Below are 16,148 nucleotides of genomic sequence, written 5' to 3'. Positions count from 1 at the left end.
TCTGTTTGTCCTTCTGCGGCCTACCTGTTTCATCAACACCACCTGCCCCTCCACCAATTTTCATATCATCTGCCAACTTGGCAACAAAGCCAACTATTCCATCATCAAAATCACTGATATACAGCATAAAAAGAAGCGGCCCCAACACAGAGCCCTGTGGAACACCACTTGTCACTGGCAGCCAACCAGACAAGGATCCTTTTATTCCTACTCACTGCCTCCTACCAATCAGACAATGCTCTAACCATCTTCGGAACTTTCCTGTAATACCATGGGCTCTTAACTTGATAAGCAGCCTCATGTGTGGCGCCTTGTCAAAGGCCTTTTGAAAGTCCAAATATACAACATCCACTGCATCCTAGAAACATAGATAACCTTCAGCACAATACAGGCCCTTCGGCCCACAAAGCTGTGCCAAACATATCCTTACCTAAGAAATTACCTAAGATTACTCATATCCCTCTATTTTTCTGAACTCCATATACGTGTCCAGGAGTCTCTTAAAAGACCCTATCGTATCCATCTCCACCACCATTGCCGGCAGCCCATTCCACGCACTCACCACTCTCTGTTAAAATACTTACACCTGATACCTCCTCTGTACCTACTTCCAAGTACCTTAAAATTATGCTCCCTCATGTTAGTCATTTCAGTCCTGGGAAAAAGACTCTGACACAATTTCTCTCATCACCTTATATACCTCTATCAGGTCACCTCTCATCCTCCGTCGCTCCAAGGAAAAAAGGCCAAATTCACTCAACCTTCTCTTAAGGCATGCTCCCCAATCCAAACAATATCCTTGTAAATCTCCTCTGCACCCTTTCTATGATTTCTACATCCTTCCTATAGTGAGGCAACCAGAACTCCAAGCGGGGTCTGACCAGGCTCCTATATAACTGCAACATTACCTCTCGGCTCCTAAACTCAATCCCATGATTGATGAAGGCCAATGCACCGTATGCTTTCTTAACCACAGAGTCAACCTGAGCAGCAGCCTTGAGTGTCCTATGGACTCGGATCCCAGGATCCCTCTGATCCTCCACAGTGCCAAGAGTCTTACCATTAATACTATATTCTGTCATCATATTTGACCTACCAAAATGAACCACCTCACACTTCTTTATCTATTCCACTTGTAATCTCCTCAAAGAATTCCAACAGGTTTGTCAGGCAAGATTTTCCCTTGAAGAAACCATGCTGACTTTGTCCTATCTGCTCCTGTGTCATCAGGTACTCCATCACCTCATCCTTAACAGTTGACTCATCTCTCCTTTATTTTTTATATACTTGAAAAAGCTTTTACTATCCACTTCGATTTCCAAAAAGGAAGAAATAAGAACATAAGAAATAGGAGCAGGAGTAGGCCATCTAGCCTGCCCCGCATTTAATAAGATCATAGCTGATCTGACCATGGACTCATCTCCACTTACCTGCCTTTATCCCATAACCCTTAATTCCCATACCATGCAAAAATCTATTCAACCTTGTCTTAAATATATTTACTGAGGTAGCCTCCACTACTTCAATGGGCAGAGAACTCCACAGATCCACCACTCTCTGGGAAAAGCAGTTTCTCCTCAGCTCCATTCTAAGTCTACTCACTTGAATCTTGAGGCTCTGTCCCCCAGTTCTAGTCTCACCAATCAGTGGAAACTACTTTCCTGCCTCCATCTTATCTATCCCTTTCAAAATGTTATAATTTTCTATAATATCTCCTCCCATTCTTCAGAATTTCAGAGAGTACAATCCCAGGTGACTCAATCTCTCCTCATAGTCTAACCCCATCATTTCAGGAATCAACCTGCTGAGCCTCCTCTACACCACCTCCAAAACTAGTATGTCCTTTCTCAAGTAAGAAGACCAGAACTGCATGCAGTCCTCTAGGTGTGGCCTCACCAGTCCCTGTACAGTTGCAGCATAACCTCCCTGCTCTTAAATTCAGTCCCTCTAGCAATGAAGGCCAACATTCCATTTGCCTTCTTGATAGCCTGCTGCACCACCTGCAAACTAACCTTTTGAGATTCATGCACAAGCACTCCCAAGTCCCTCTGCACAGCAGCATGCTGCAATTTTCTACCATTTAAATAATAATCTGCTCTTCTATTTTTCCTTCCGAAGTGGATGACCTCGCATTTACCAACATTGTATTCCATCTACCAGACCTTTGCCTACTCCCTTAACCTATCTATATCTCTCTGCAGACTGTCCATCTCTTCTGCACAATTTGCTTTTCCACTCAATTTAGTAACATCAGCAAAGTTAGGTACACAACACTCGGTCCCCTCTTCCAGATCGTTAATGTATATCGTGAACAGTTGCGGGCCCAGCACCGACCCCTGCGACACACAGCTCACCACTGATTGCCAACTACAGTAACACTCATATATCCCAACTCTCTGCTTTCTGTTAGTTAACCAATCCTCTATCCATGCTAATACATCACCCCCAACCCTATGCATTCATATCTTATGGTAGTAAGTCTTTTATGTTGCACCTTATTCAATGCCTTCTGGAAATCCAAGTAAATAACATTCATCTGTTCCCCTGTATCCACTGCACTTGTTATATCCTCAAAGAACTCCAGTAAGTTTGTCAAACAGAACCAGCCTTTGCTGAATCCATGCTGCATCTGCCTGATGGATCCATTTCGTTCCAGATGCCACACTATTTCTTCCTTAATGATAGCTTCAAGCATTTTCCTAATTTCAGATATTAAACTAATTGGCCTATAGTTACCGGCCTTTTGCTGACACGATCTTTTGAATAGTGATGTGACATTCACCGTCTTCCAATCTGCGAGGACCCACCCAGAGTCCAGAGAATTTTGGTAAATTATCACCAAAGCCTCTGCTATAACTTCTGCCATTTCTTTCAGTACTCAAAGATGCATTCCATCAGGACCAGGGAACTTATCTAGTTTCAGGCCCACCTCTTTAGTGATAGCTCTTGTATCGACGTCTTCACCTCCCATCACATCCATAACATCTCTCTTTGGCATGTTAGACATGTTCTCCACCATGATGACTGACACAAAATAGACATTCAAAGCCTCTGCCATTTCCTCTTTACCCAACATCAATTCCCCCTTCTTGTCCTCCAAGGGACCTACATTCACATTACCCACCCTTTTCCACTTTATATAATTATAAAAACTTTTACTATCCATTTTTATATTTTGTGCTGATTTATTTTTATAATCTATCTTACCTTTCTTTATTGCTCATTTAATAGTTCTTTGTTGCTTTTTAAAGTTCTCCCAATCCTCCAGTTTCCCACTACTCGGTGACTTTGTACACACAAGCTTTTAATTTGATGAGATCATTTATTTCCTTAGTTATCCAAGTCTGGCTCTCCCCACTCTTATCGTCCCTGCTTTTAACTTGGATATACTTTTGTTGAGCACTGTGAAAAATCTCTTTGAAAGTCTTCCACTGTTACTCAACTGTCCCACCATATAGCCCGTGTTCCCAGTTTACACTAGCCAAATCCTCCCTCATCCCATTGTAGTCTCCATTGTTTAGGCATAATACACTGGTTTTCAATCTAACTATTGCACCCTCCATTTGTAAGAGAAACTCAAGCATACTGTGATCACTCTTTCTTAACTACAAGATCACTAATGTTACCTGTCTCATTGCACAGGACCAGATCTAAGATAGCACGTTCCCTTGTAGGTTCAGTAACAGACTGTTCAAGAAAGCCATCACGGATGCATTCTATGAAGTTTTTCTCTGAACTGCCTCGACCAACTTGATTCACCCAATCTATGTGCAAGTTAAAGTAGCCCATGATAATTGCTGTTCCATTCTCACATGCCTCAGATATTTCTCTGTTTATTGCCTGTGGCACTGTAATGTTATTGTTCGGTGGCTGATAGACAACTCCCACCAGTGATTTTTTTCCTTTTACTGTTCCTAATCTCTACCCAGATGAATTCAACATGGAATACAAAGATAAGCTATCCAATAATATTAAAGAGGATACCAAAAGTTTCTTCAGATATATAAAATGTAAAGGAGAGGCCAGCGTCGATAAGGGAAAGGGGAGAAGACAGGAGATTAGGGCTGAAGGGGAAAACGTATCAGCCATGATGAAATGTTGGAGCAGACTTAATGGGCCAATTGGCCTAATTCTGCTTCTTTATCTTCTGGTCTTATGGTCTCTATCCTTAGTCTGGCATTGAGGAAATACAGCATGTTCCCCTTAAACATTTCACCTTTCACCCTTAACCCCTGATCTCTAGTTCTATTCTCATTCAATCTCAGTGGAAAAATCCTGCTTTCATTTACTTCATAATTTTGTATAACTCTATCAGTAGGACCGATTAGAGATAAAGGTGGGAAGATGTGCCTGGAGGCTGTGGAAGTGAGCGAGGTCCTCAATGAATACTTCTCTTCGGTATTCTCCAATGAGAGGGAACTTGATGATGGTGAGGACAATATGAGTGAGGTTGATGTTCTGGAGCATGCTGACATTAAGGGAGAGGAGGAGTTGGAGCTGTTAAAATACATTAGGACAGATAAGTCCCCGGGGCCTGATGGAATATTCCCCAGGCTGCTCCACGAGGTGAGAGAAGAGATTGCTGAGCTTCTGGCTAGGATCTTTATGTCCTCGTTGCCCACAGGAATGGTACCGGAGGATTGGCTGGGAGGCAAATGTTGTTCCCTTGTTCAAAAAAGGTAGTAGGGATAGTCCGGGTAATTATAGACCAGTGAGCCTTACGTCTGTGGTGGGAAAGCTGTTGGAAAAAGATTCTTAGAGATAGGATCTATAGGCATTTAGAGAATCATGGTCTGATCAGGGACAGTCAGCATGGCTTTGTGAAGGGCAGATTGTGTCTAACAAGCCTGGTAGAGTTCTTTGAGAAGGTGACCAGGCATATAGATGAGGGTAGTGCAGTGGATGTGATCTATATGGATTTTAGTAAGGCATTTGACAAGGTTCCACATGGTAGGCTTATTCATAAAGTTAGAAGGCATGGGATCCAGGGAAGTTTGGCCAGGTGGATTCAGAATTGGCTTGCCTGCAGAAGGCAGAGGGTGGTGGTGGAGGGAGTACATTCAGATTGGAGGATTGTGACTAGTGGTGTCCCACAAGGATCTGTTCTGGGATCTCTACTTTTCATGATTTTTATTAACGACCTGGATGTGGGGGTAGAAGGGTGGGTTGGCAAGTTTGCAGACGACACAAAGGTTGGTGGTGTTGTAGATAGTGTAGAGGATTGTCAAAGATTGCAGAGAGACATCGATAGGATGCAGAAGTGGGCTGAGAAGTGGCAGATGGAGTTCAACCCGGACAAGTGTGAGGTGGTAAACTTTGGAAGGACAAACTCCAAGGCAGAGTACAAGGTAAATGGCAGGATACTTGGTAGTGTGGAGGAGCAGAGGGATCTGGGCGTACATGTCCACAGATCCCTGAAAGTTGCCTCACAGGTAGATAGGGTAGTTAAGAAAGCTTATGGGGTGTTAGCTTTCATAAGTCGAGGGATAGAGTTTAAGAGTTGCGATGTAATGATGCAGCTCTATAAAACTCTGGTTAGGCCACACTTGGAATACTGTGTCCAGTTCTGGTTGCCTCACTATAGGAAGGACGTGGAAGCATTGGAAAGGGTACCGAGGAGATTTACCAGGATGCTGCCTGGTTTAGAGAGTATGCATTATGATCAGAGATTAAGGGAGCTAGGGCTTTACTCTTTGGAGAGAAGGAGGATGAGAGGAGACATGATAGAGGTGTACAAGATAATAAGAGGAATAGATAGAGTGGATAGCCAGTGCCTCTTCCCCAGGGCACCACTGCTCAATACAAGAGGACATGGCTTTAAGGTAAGGAGTGGGAAGTTCAAGGGAGATATTAGAGGAAGGTTTTTTACTCAGAGAGTGGTTGGTGTGTGGAATGCACTGCCTGAGTCAGTGGTGGAGGCAGGTACACTAGTGAAGTTTAAGAGACTACTAGACAGGTATATGGAGGAATCTAAGGTGGGGGCTTATATGGGAGGCAGGGTTTGAGGGTTGGCACAACATTGTGGGCCAAAGGGCCTGTACTGTGCTGTACTATTCTATGTTCTATGTTCTATGTTCAATTCTAGCTTCATTCTCCAGTGCTCTAGGGCAGGTATTTCTGTCTAGCGTCCTCAAACCCCTCAGTTAATGGTAGGTGTCTATGGCATTAAAAGAGTTTGGGAACCCATGCTCCAGGGAATAAAGTCCAAACCTATTCAACCTTTCCCTAAATCTCAGGTCCTGAAATCCCGGCAACATTCTTGAAAATTTGACCTGCACTCTTTCAATGTTATTGACATCTTTCCTGCGGGTAGGTGACCAAGATTGCACACAATACTCCATATTAAGTCTCACTAACATTTAATACAACTTCAACTGGTTGTGGACTACAGGAGAAATGGAGATAGCCTAACCTCTATTGATATCAATGGATCTGGGGTTGAGAAGGTGAACAGTTTTAAGGTCCTCAGCATAAACATCACCGAGGAACTTACATGGTCTGTACATACCGGATGTGTGGTGAAAAAAGCACAACAGCGCCTGTTTCACCTTAGACAGTTGAAGATACGTAGAAACATAGAAAACATACATCGTAATACAGGCCCTTTGGCCCACAAAGCTGTGCTGAACATGTCCCTACCTTAGAACTACCTGGGCTTTACCCATAGCCCTCTATTTTTCTAAGCTCCATGTAGCCATCCAGGAGTCTCTTAAAAGACCCTATAGTATCCGCCTTCACCACTGCCGCCGGCAGACCACTCCACACACTCACCACTCACTGCGTAAAAAACTTACCCCTGACATCTCCTTTGTATCTACTTCCAAGCACTTTAAAACTAGGCACTCTCATGCTAGCCAATTCAGCTCTGTGGAAAAGCCTCTGATTATCCACACAATCAATGCCTCTCATTATCTTGTACACCTCTATCAGGTCACCTCTCATCCTCCGTCACTCCAAGGAGAAAAGTCCTATGGACTCGGACCCCAAGATCCCTCTGATACTCCACACTGCCAAGAGTCTTACTATTAATACTATATTCTGCCATCATATGGTATAGGTCCCCAAATTCAAAGAACTGTCTACAGGGGCACATTTGAGAGCATCCTGACTGGCTGCATCACTGCCTGGTATGGGACCTGTACATCCCTCAATCGCAGGACTCTGCAGAGAGTGGTGCGGACATCCCAGCACATCTGTTGAGGTGAACTTCCCACTAATCAGGACATTTACAAAGACAGGTGTGTCAAAAGGGCCCAAAAGATCATTGGGGACCCGAGTCACCCCAACCACAAATAGTTCCAGCTGCTACCATTCGGGAAACGGTACCATAGCATAAAAGCCAGGACCAACAGGCTCTGGGACAGCTTCTTCCATCAGGCCATCAGACTGATTAATTCACACTGATACAATTGTATTTTTATGTTATATTACCTGTTTTGTTGTACATACTATTTATTACAAATTACTATAAATTGCGCATTGCACACTCAGATGGAGACGTAACTTAAAGATATTTACTCTTCATGTATGTAAAGGAAGTAAGTAATAAAGTCAATTCAAGTCAAAACATCCCAACTCTTATCCTCAATACTTTTAATTAGGAAAGCCAATATGCCAAAATCTCGCTTTATGACCCTATATGCATGTGATACCATTTTCAAGGAATAATGGATCTATACCCCTGATCCCTCTGTTCTACACACTCTTCAGTGCCCTACCACTTCTCAAATGTCCTACCCTTATTTGTCCTCCCAAAGTGCAACATTTCACACTTTAACTTCCAGCATTTCAGAATCTCTTGTGTTTTAAAATCCATCTGGTATTTTATAGCCTATTTCAGATTGATCCTTGAAATACTTCATCAGGTTCCAGCTTGCATGGACAACCAAAATGCTAGGATGAAGTCTCTAACTACATGATATTACACACAGACACCTCAAATGAAGGGATTATTCCTCAGTATAAACCAACACTATTATTTCATACCGCACTCATGCTTTCAGAGTCATCAAGAACTAAGCATAGCACTCGATCCTTGGCATGCAGTAGAGTAAATGTCGGCACAAGGGATGGAGTGTTATGAGCTGGAGGGTTATTCTTGAAGTCCTCTGATTGACTGATTACGTCCCAAGTGCTCCTGTAATTGCACATTTTGTTCTGCATAGTTGGTGCTTCAGGATTGTGGGTGCCACTGTCGCAGAATTCTACCACCTGAAAACGAGGATGTAAGAAATGTCAGTGTCTGTCAGCATTTGCAGGTTTGTTTACTGGGTTTCACTTCAACTGGTGGAAATTTTACCCCTGAGCCAGAAAGCTGCTTGATGATCGAGGCTTACTTGATGATCTGCCTATGAGATCCTTGCTAGTTCTGCATTCCCTCTGCAAACTTTGCTTCCATGGTGTAATCTGAGGACTTGAACCAATGACTACATTCCAGAGGACACAATGGGCAACAGTATGTAGCATTATTAGGGGTAAGCATAGTATCATAGAGGTTAGCCTAATCATTTTACAGTGCCAACTGTAAGATTGGGTCCAATTCCCACCATGGTCTATAAGGAGTTTTTATGTCCTCCCCATGACTCCATGGGTTACCTCCGGCTGCTCCGGGTTCCTCCCACAATTCAAGACCTACTGTCAGGGCTAGTAAGTTGTAGGCCTGCTATATTGGTATCGTAAGTGTGTTAACACTTGTGCGCTGCCCTCAGCACAATCCTCATTGATTTGATTTGATGCAAATGACACATTTCCACTGTACGTTTCGAAATAAATCTTTATCATTCTTAAGAATTTGTCTTTACTTACACCAGCTGTAGCTCAACAAAGTCCAACTTTATGAGAGAAAAATGAATCAATCAACTTTTAATATTGTGATACTGTAGTAACTAAGTCTGGGGAAATGTAATTTCTAAGTGGGGTAAACCACACAATTCTGTACTATTCTAGTGGAATGAAAATCTGATATGTGGCCTTCATAACACAAGCGCCATTGGTTACTTGATAGGGTACCTAAAATGAATAGGGATTTTGTCTTTTGATCAATTTATAAATGTTCATTTGCTGTTCCAGAAATTGTTTTCAGAAAGAAATTGCCAGTTCAACTTACATCTTTTAATCCTTGGAGATACATTATCGAAGCTCTTGTTGTCTGACTTTCATCTGGGAAAAACTTACAATCACCAATTGGGGGACCGATGATACCACAGGGAAAACAGGAAGTTCCTCTGCATGAGAGAATCCTTCCTGTTATCTCTTTAGTACACCTGAACGTGAGAACAAACCAAAAATTATCTGAATTAATTTCCAGGATACACAAGAAACAAAAACTAGATCTGGAGATACAAATAACTGCAGATGTTGGATTACTCCACCGCAAAGTTTTTTCAAGGTAAAGCTACATTGAAGAAGTTTTCCTCCTCACTATATATTTGGACAGTTAAAGTTTTGGGTCAAGACTCTTCATCTGGGTTGAAAGGTAAAGTTGAGATAGCCGGTAAAAGAAAGGTGGAGGAAAGGGGTGGAGCAAGATCTGGCAGATTATAGGTAGATCTAGTTGAGACAGGTGATGGACAAGAGAACTGCAGAGAATACAGAGGGGCAGCAGAGAGATCTGAATCTCTAAGATGGGATTTCTGTGAGAACCCACTCACTGGACTAAAGGCCTGAAGGCAACCTGTCCTGGGGTTAGAGGTCTGTCTGTGTGTTTAAGAGGATGGGAAAGGGGCTTGTTTTGCTGTTGTTTGTGCTGCTTGGGTTCTTCTGCTGAACATTGTGGGCATAGAATGTGTGGAAAGACATCCTTCGGCATGTTGCATGTTAATGTAGACGATGCATTTCATTGTAGTGTTTCCAAAGACTATGAGACCATTGATATAGAACTAGAATTGGACAATTTGGTCCATCAAGTCTGCTCTACCATTTCATCATGGCTGATCCATTTTCCTCTCAACCCCAATCTCTTGCCTTCTCCTCGTATCCCTTCATGCCCTGACATTAAGAATCTATCAGCCTCTGCCTTAAATATACCCAATGACTTGGCCTTCACAGCCGCCTGGGGCAACGAATTCCACAATTTACCACCCTCTGGCTAAAGAAATTCCTCCTCATCTCTATTCTAAATGGATGTTCCTCTGTTCTGAGGCTGTGTCCTCTGGTCTTTGATGCTTCCACCATAGGAAATATCCTCTCCACATACACTTTATCGAGGCCTTTCAACATGACATAGTTTCAGTTAGATCCCCCTTTCATTCTTCTGAATTCCAGTGAATAGAGGCCCAGAGCCATCAAATGCTCCGCATATGATAAGCCTTTCAATCCCAGAATCATTTTCGTGAACCTCTTTCGAACTCTCTCCAATGTCAGCATATCCTTCTTCAGATAAGGGGCCCCAAACTGCTTGCAATACTCCAAGTGAGGCCTCACTGGTGCGTTATAAAGTTTCAACATTACAACCTTGCTTTTATACCTTTGAAATGAATGCTAACATTGCATTTGCCTTTACCAGTGACTCAACCCACAAATGAATGTTTGAGGACACAAAGTAATTGGCAAATGCTGGGGTCAATTGGCAAATCCTGACGAAAGGTTCCGGCCCGAAACGTCGACCGATCTTTTCCACAGATGCTGCCCGACCTGCTGAGTTCCTCCAGCGTGTTGTGAGTGAATGTTTGAGGAATCCTGCACGAGGACTTTCAAGTCCCTTTACACCTCCAATTTTTGAATTTTCTCTTCTTTTGGAAAATAGTCTGCGCTTTTATTTCTTCTATTAAAGTGCAATACCATACACTTCCCGAACCTGTATTCCATCTGCCACTTCTTTGCCCATTCTCTTCACTTAGCCGCAAAGCCAGCAATTCCATATTCCAAATCACTGACACACAACATAGAAAGAAGCAGTCCCATCACAGACCCCAATCAGAAAAAGGCTCCCTTTATTCCCAGTCTTTACCTCCTGCCAAACAGCCAATATTCTTATACATGCTAGGACCTTTCCTGTAATACCATGGGCTCTTCATTTCTTAAAGAGACTCATATATAGCACCTTGTCAAAGGTCTTCTGAAAATCTTGATTTAAAAAATAGTCTACGTTTTTCGATGCACATGTGATAAAGAAATCAGAATCACAATATCAACCCCGTCATTAATTTTACCCATCTGTATACAACACCTTCTTCTGACAGTAAATGCCCATTGCAAGACCTAAGAATACTTAAATCACATCTCACTTCGAAGGAGCCAATATTCAAGGAAGACAAATATTGATGACAAATTCACCATGACTTCCAATGATCTAGTACAGCTTTTGGCCATCTGAAAAAGCAGAATGTGAAGATTAACCCTTTAAGCATAGCATAAAGCTCATAGTTAACCAGGTAACAGTGACCCCTGCTCATTTCTATGTTTTTAAAAAATGGAGCACCAAAAGTGGACACCTTGAAGTTCTTCATAAAACCAAGACTAATGTCATAAAATTCTCCAAATCTATAAGCAGAATAAGTAAACTAATAGAAGCGACACACACACAAAATGCTGGAGGAACTCAGCAGGCCAGGCAGCATCTATGGAAAAGAGTAAATAGTCAACGTTTCCAGCTGAGACCCGTCATCATGGGCATGACTTTTGTTGTCCTTATATTTACATACGTAAGTGTTGCTAAGGAGATCTGAGCTATATCACTAGCCATTCTTGGCATTGAAACCTTGGCTTTCTGAGGATCAGACTTTCGCAGATCTGATTTCCTTTCTCTTACCAGTCTCCAAATTCTCTTAGACTACATCGAGTGTTAATTCTCCCTTATCATGTTTGTTTGTCAATGGCATCACTTAGGTAAAATACATATTTATGAAGAGCTCAGAAAGGGTGTATCTTAGGGATCTTTTCCGAAGAGCAGAGGTGTCAAAACTTAAATAGCACACTTTTATGATTCAGGGCAAGAGGTTCGGAAGAAAGCTGTCAGAGAACACCCACACTTCCCTTCCTTTGTCAGATTTCTGAATGGTTCATGAACCCTTAAACACTATTTCATTATTCATTCATTTTCACTATTATTTTGTAACCTATAGAACTTTTGTAACCTATAGAGCCTTTCCCAACCAGAAACCCTGGATGAGCCATAAAATCTGCAATCTACTGAGGGCAAGATTAGTGACATTTATGTCTGGCAAACAATTAAGATAAAAGAGGTCTAGGTACAATCTGCAGAAAGTTATCTCACATGCAAAGTGGCAATTCCAGACTAAACTTGAATCAATATAGGATGCTCAGGCAGGGCTTGAATGCCATTACCTCTTATTAAGGGAAACCAAACAACAGATTCACTCCCGGATGAGCTCAATGCTTTCTATGCTCAGACTGACAAAAAAAAAATGGAGGAACCTTCATAAGTTCCCACATCTCCCAATAACCTCATGATTTTAGTCTTTGAGGCTGGTATTAGAGCACCCTTTCGGAGGATGAACCCACAAAAAGCATCCAGCCCAGATGGGGTACCTGGTCAAGTACTAAAGACCTGAGCTGATCAACTATTGGAGTGTTTACTGATATCTTTAACTCTATCTTCAGCAGTCTAAGGTACTCACCTGCTTCAAGCAGGTTTCAATTATACAGGTGCCCAAAAAGAACTTGGTAACCAGCCTCAATGACTATCATCCAGGAGTACTTACATCCACTGTGATGAAGTGCTTTGAGACGCTGCTGATGAAATGTATCAACTGCCTGAGATGCGATTTAGATCCTCTACAATTTGCCTACTAGCAGGTGCCATTTCATTGACTCCTCTCAAACCAAGAACATCAGGACAGCAAAGGTGCATACATCAGGATGCTCTCTATCGACTACAGCTCAGCAGTCAGTATGACCATCCCCCAAAAAACAGTCAATAAGCTTCAGCTTCCAGCCCTCAATAACTCCTTGTGCAATTTGATCATCGATTTCCTCACTTGCAAACACCAGTCAGTTCGGATTGGCGACAACATCTCCTCCACAATTACAATTAGCACAGGTGCATCACAAGACAGCGTGTGTAGCCCCCTGCTTTACTCATTTTATATTTATGACTATGAGGCTAAGCACAGCACCAATGCCATACGTAACTTTGCTGAAGACACCACTGCTAGTGGCTGAATAAAAGATGATAAAATATTAGCACATAGGAGGGAGATTGTAATACTGACTGAGTGGTTTCACAACAACACTCTCTCACTCAATGTCGGCAAGACCAAGGAGATGATTATTGACATCAGGAGGAGGAAACCAGAGGACTATGAGCCACTCTTCATTGGGGAATCAGACGTGGAGAGGGTCAGCAACTTTAAATTCCTCAGTGTTATCATTTCAGAGGACCAGTCCTGGGCCCAGCACACAAATGCAATTATGAAGAAAGCACAGCAGTGCCTCTTCTTCTTTAGGAGTTTGCAAAAATTCGGCACAACATCCAAAACTTCGACAAACTTCTATAGATGTGTGGTAGAGAGCATATTGACTGGTTGCATCATGACTTAGTATGAAAATTCCTACAGAAAATGGTGGATGTGGCCCAGTCCATCACTGGTAAAGCCCTCGCCACCATTGACCACATCTATACGGAGTGCTATCGCAGGGAAGTAGCATCCATCACCAACAGGTTCAGGAACAGTTATTACCCTTTAACCATCAGGCTCATGAACCAGTGGCATAATCTTCAATCGTTCCATCACTGAACTGTTCCCACAACCTATGGACTCACTTTCAATGAGTCTTCATCTCACGTTCCCCATATTATTTATTATTATTTATTTTAATTCTTAAGTATTTACACAGTTTGTTCTCTTTTGCAAGTTGTTTGTTTGTCTGTCTTGAAGGGTGCAGTCTTTCATTGATTCTATTGTGTTTCTTTGATTTTTGGTGCATTCCTGCTAGAAAACACATCTCAGGGTTGTATATAGTGACTTATCTGTACTTTGACAATAAGTTTACTTGGAACTTTGAACAAATTTCATGTCATACAAGTCAGAAATTCTCAGAAAGAACTTTTTCTACTCAGAATGTGCTCTGGAATCCACTGCTTGAGGTGGTGAAAGAGATAGGTATTCTCACAATATGTAAGTATTTGAAACATTAAGGCTTGGAAGGCAAGTGCTGGTAAATGGTGTTAGTATAGATAGATTCTAGATGTTCAGCATGGATTCGGTGGACCAAAAGGCCTGTTTTGATGCTGTATGACTCAATGACTGTGATCAAAATGTGGCACAGGCATTGAAATGTACACACCAGTCAGATACAACAATCTGGGAGGACACAATCTTAATCACAAAAGATTCAGCAGTTGCTGAAAATCCAGAGTAACACACATGAAATGCTGGAGGAACTTAGCAGGTCAGGTAGAATCTATGGAAAGGAATTAAGGGTTGATATTTCATGGATGAAAGCACAGAGTCTATGTACAAAAGACAAAATTACAAATTTGCAGTATAATCTCAAACTGTTCAACCAAAGTTTCAGCATTGCTTGATCAAAATGCATTTGTGCATGTACAGCTCACACAGAAGGATGCTTGCACCATGCGCTCCAGTCCTGCTTCTGCACCTGCTGATGAAGAGCCACTCCACTGCTATGCAGTTTAATGATTCAACAACCCTTCCCCCCCCACAGCCGAGTGACAGGCTACCTTTAAAATATTACTTGTCCACCCTATCTATTTGCCTCCTTACTGCAGTGGAACACCAAACAATTAACAATTAAATTAAATTGTTAAGCTACATAATGGGTACAAAAGTAATCCTGAAACAAAAGCATAGTCTTATTTTATACCATCATATCACATGACATATATTGAAGTGTAACTCACCCAGTTGGGCGCATTCTGTTGCCAGAAAAATAAAAGGGCTCCAAATCATTATATTCATCAAAAACGCCCCACTGAAGATGGGCCCACTCATGTACAAACACTTTATCTAGAAAAATAAAAGTACATTGATACAATCAGATTTAAAACTAAACAACCACGTCCATCCATGGGGAACCTTGACACAATAAGTCATCTAAAAGTGCTTTACTGGAGCCTTATTCAACTATATATAGAGATATTCGAAGGGGTGACCAAAAACTTGGTCGTAGTTATAAAGGAGGGACTTAAAAGAAAGAAGAGTGGTGAAGAGTGACAGCTTATGCACAGGAAGCAGATCAGCTGGCTGTTCATTCGAATGTGCAGAAACGGTGATCGGGTGCATGGTGCAAATCTGTTGCTGTGCAAGCCATGCAGGTAAAAGTACATTTTTAACAAGTAATATCAAAACTTCAGCTAAACAGAGGAGTGCAGTGGGAAAAAATAATTGAACAAAATTGGTAGAGGAGAATGCAGTATCAAGAAAAAAAGTTGGTAGGAATGGAACCCTTTTCTATTTTAGGAATTTGTGATTGTTCACACCACTGTTCTTAAATTCATTACAGAATCTAACTGTTTTGCAATGGAAATGAAAGCAATGTACATTCTGATTTGATAAAGCCAACAGTTCCCCTTTGAATTGTCAGTGTTAATAGAGATAATTAGGCTGACGTTTCTGCTAGTGTCTGTCTTGTTTCAGATCTCCAGCATCTGCATGGAGTCTAAGAGCACCACAGCACAGAAACAGGCCCTGAGGCCCTACTACCTATATCTGGCCCATCATGCTCAATACCTTTCTCATCCATGTACCTATCCACACGTCTCTGAAATGTTACAACTAAACCTGCATTTGCACCACTCTCTGAGTGAAGAAGCTCCCCCCTTAAATTCCTCTTAAATATTTCACTTTTCATTCTACACCAATGACCTCTAGTTCTAGTCTCACTCAACCAGAGGGAAAAATCCTGCATGCATTCATCCTCTCTATACCCCTCAATTTTGTATACCTCGATAAGATCTCCCATCATTTTCCGCACTTCAGCGAAGAAAGTCCTGACCCGTTGAACCTTTCCTTAACCAGCTGTCAAAGTAATTATGGGGGAGGGAGTTGTAACTTAAGGCAGGGCCCATTGATAAGCTCAGAATCAGCTTTTGAATAGAGGAACTTGCCCACAGACCCACTTCAAATAAAAACATGGGAACAGGTCAGATTAGACTACCAACAGGTATTGGAAAATGTGGGCTATATTTTCTTACTTTGTGTTATCACCATTATAGTATTTTATAT

The 16,148-nt window shown here is 41.9% G+C and overlaps 1 protein-coding gene across 1 annotated transcript in view; it reads right to left on the bottom strand.

Moving 5' to 3' along the window:
• The window catches only part of LOC140206434 (calcium-activated chloride channel regulator 1-like), a 55,003-nt gene that overhangs the window by 12,240 nt on the left and 26,615 nt on the right, over positions 1 to 16,148 (bottom strand). Inside the window, exons 4-6 of the mRNA XM_072274803.1 lie at positions 14,825 to 14,930; positions 9,107 to 9,263; positions 7,987 to 8,211 (exon numbers count right to left, since the gene is read on the bottom strand). Coding sequence (XP_072130904.1) covers positions 7,987 to 8,211; positions 9,107 to 9,263; positions 14,825 to 14,930 — 488 coding nt within the window. The remainder of the gene's footprint in view (positions 1 to 7,986; positions 8,212 to 9,106; positions 9,264 to 14,824; positions 14,931 to 16,148) is intronic.

The sequence above is a fragment of the Mobula birostris genome, chromosome 12 (assembly GCF_030028105.1).
Source record: "Mobula birostris isolate sMobBir1 chromosome 12, sMobBir1.hap1, whole genome shotgun sequence".
NCBI classification, from domain to species: Eukaryota; Metazoa; Chordata; class Chondrichthyes; order Myliobatiformes; family Myliobatidae; genus Mobula; species Mobula birostris.
Note: the sequence above shows the minus strand (reverse complement) of the source record. Positions and strands in the feature narration are given on the sequence as shown.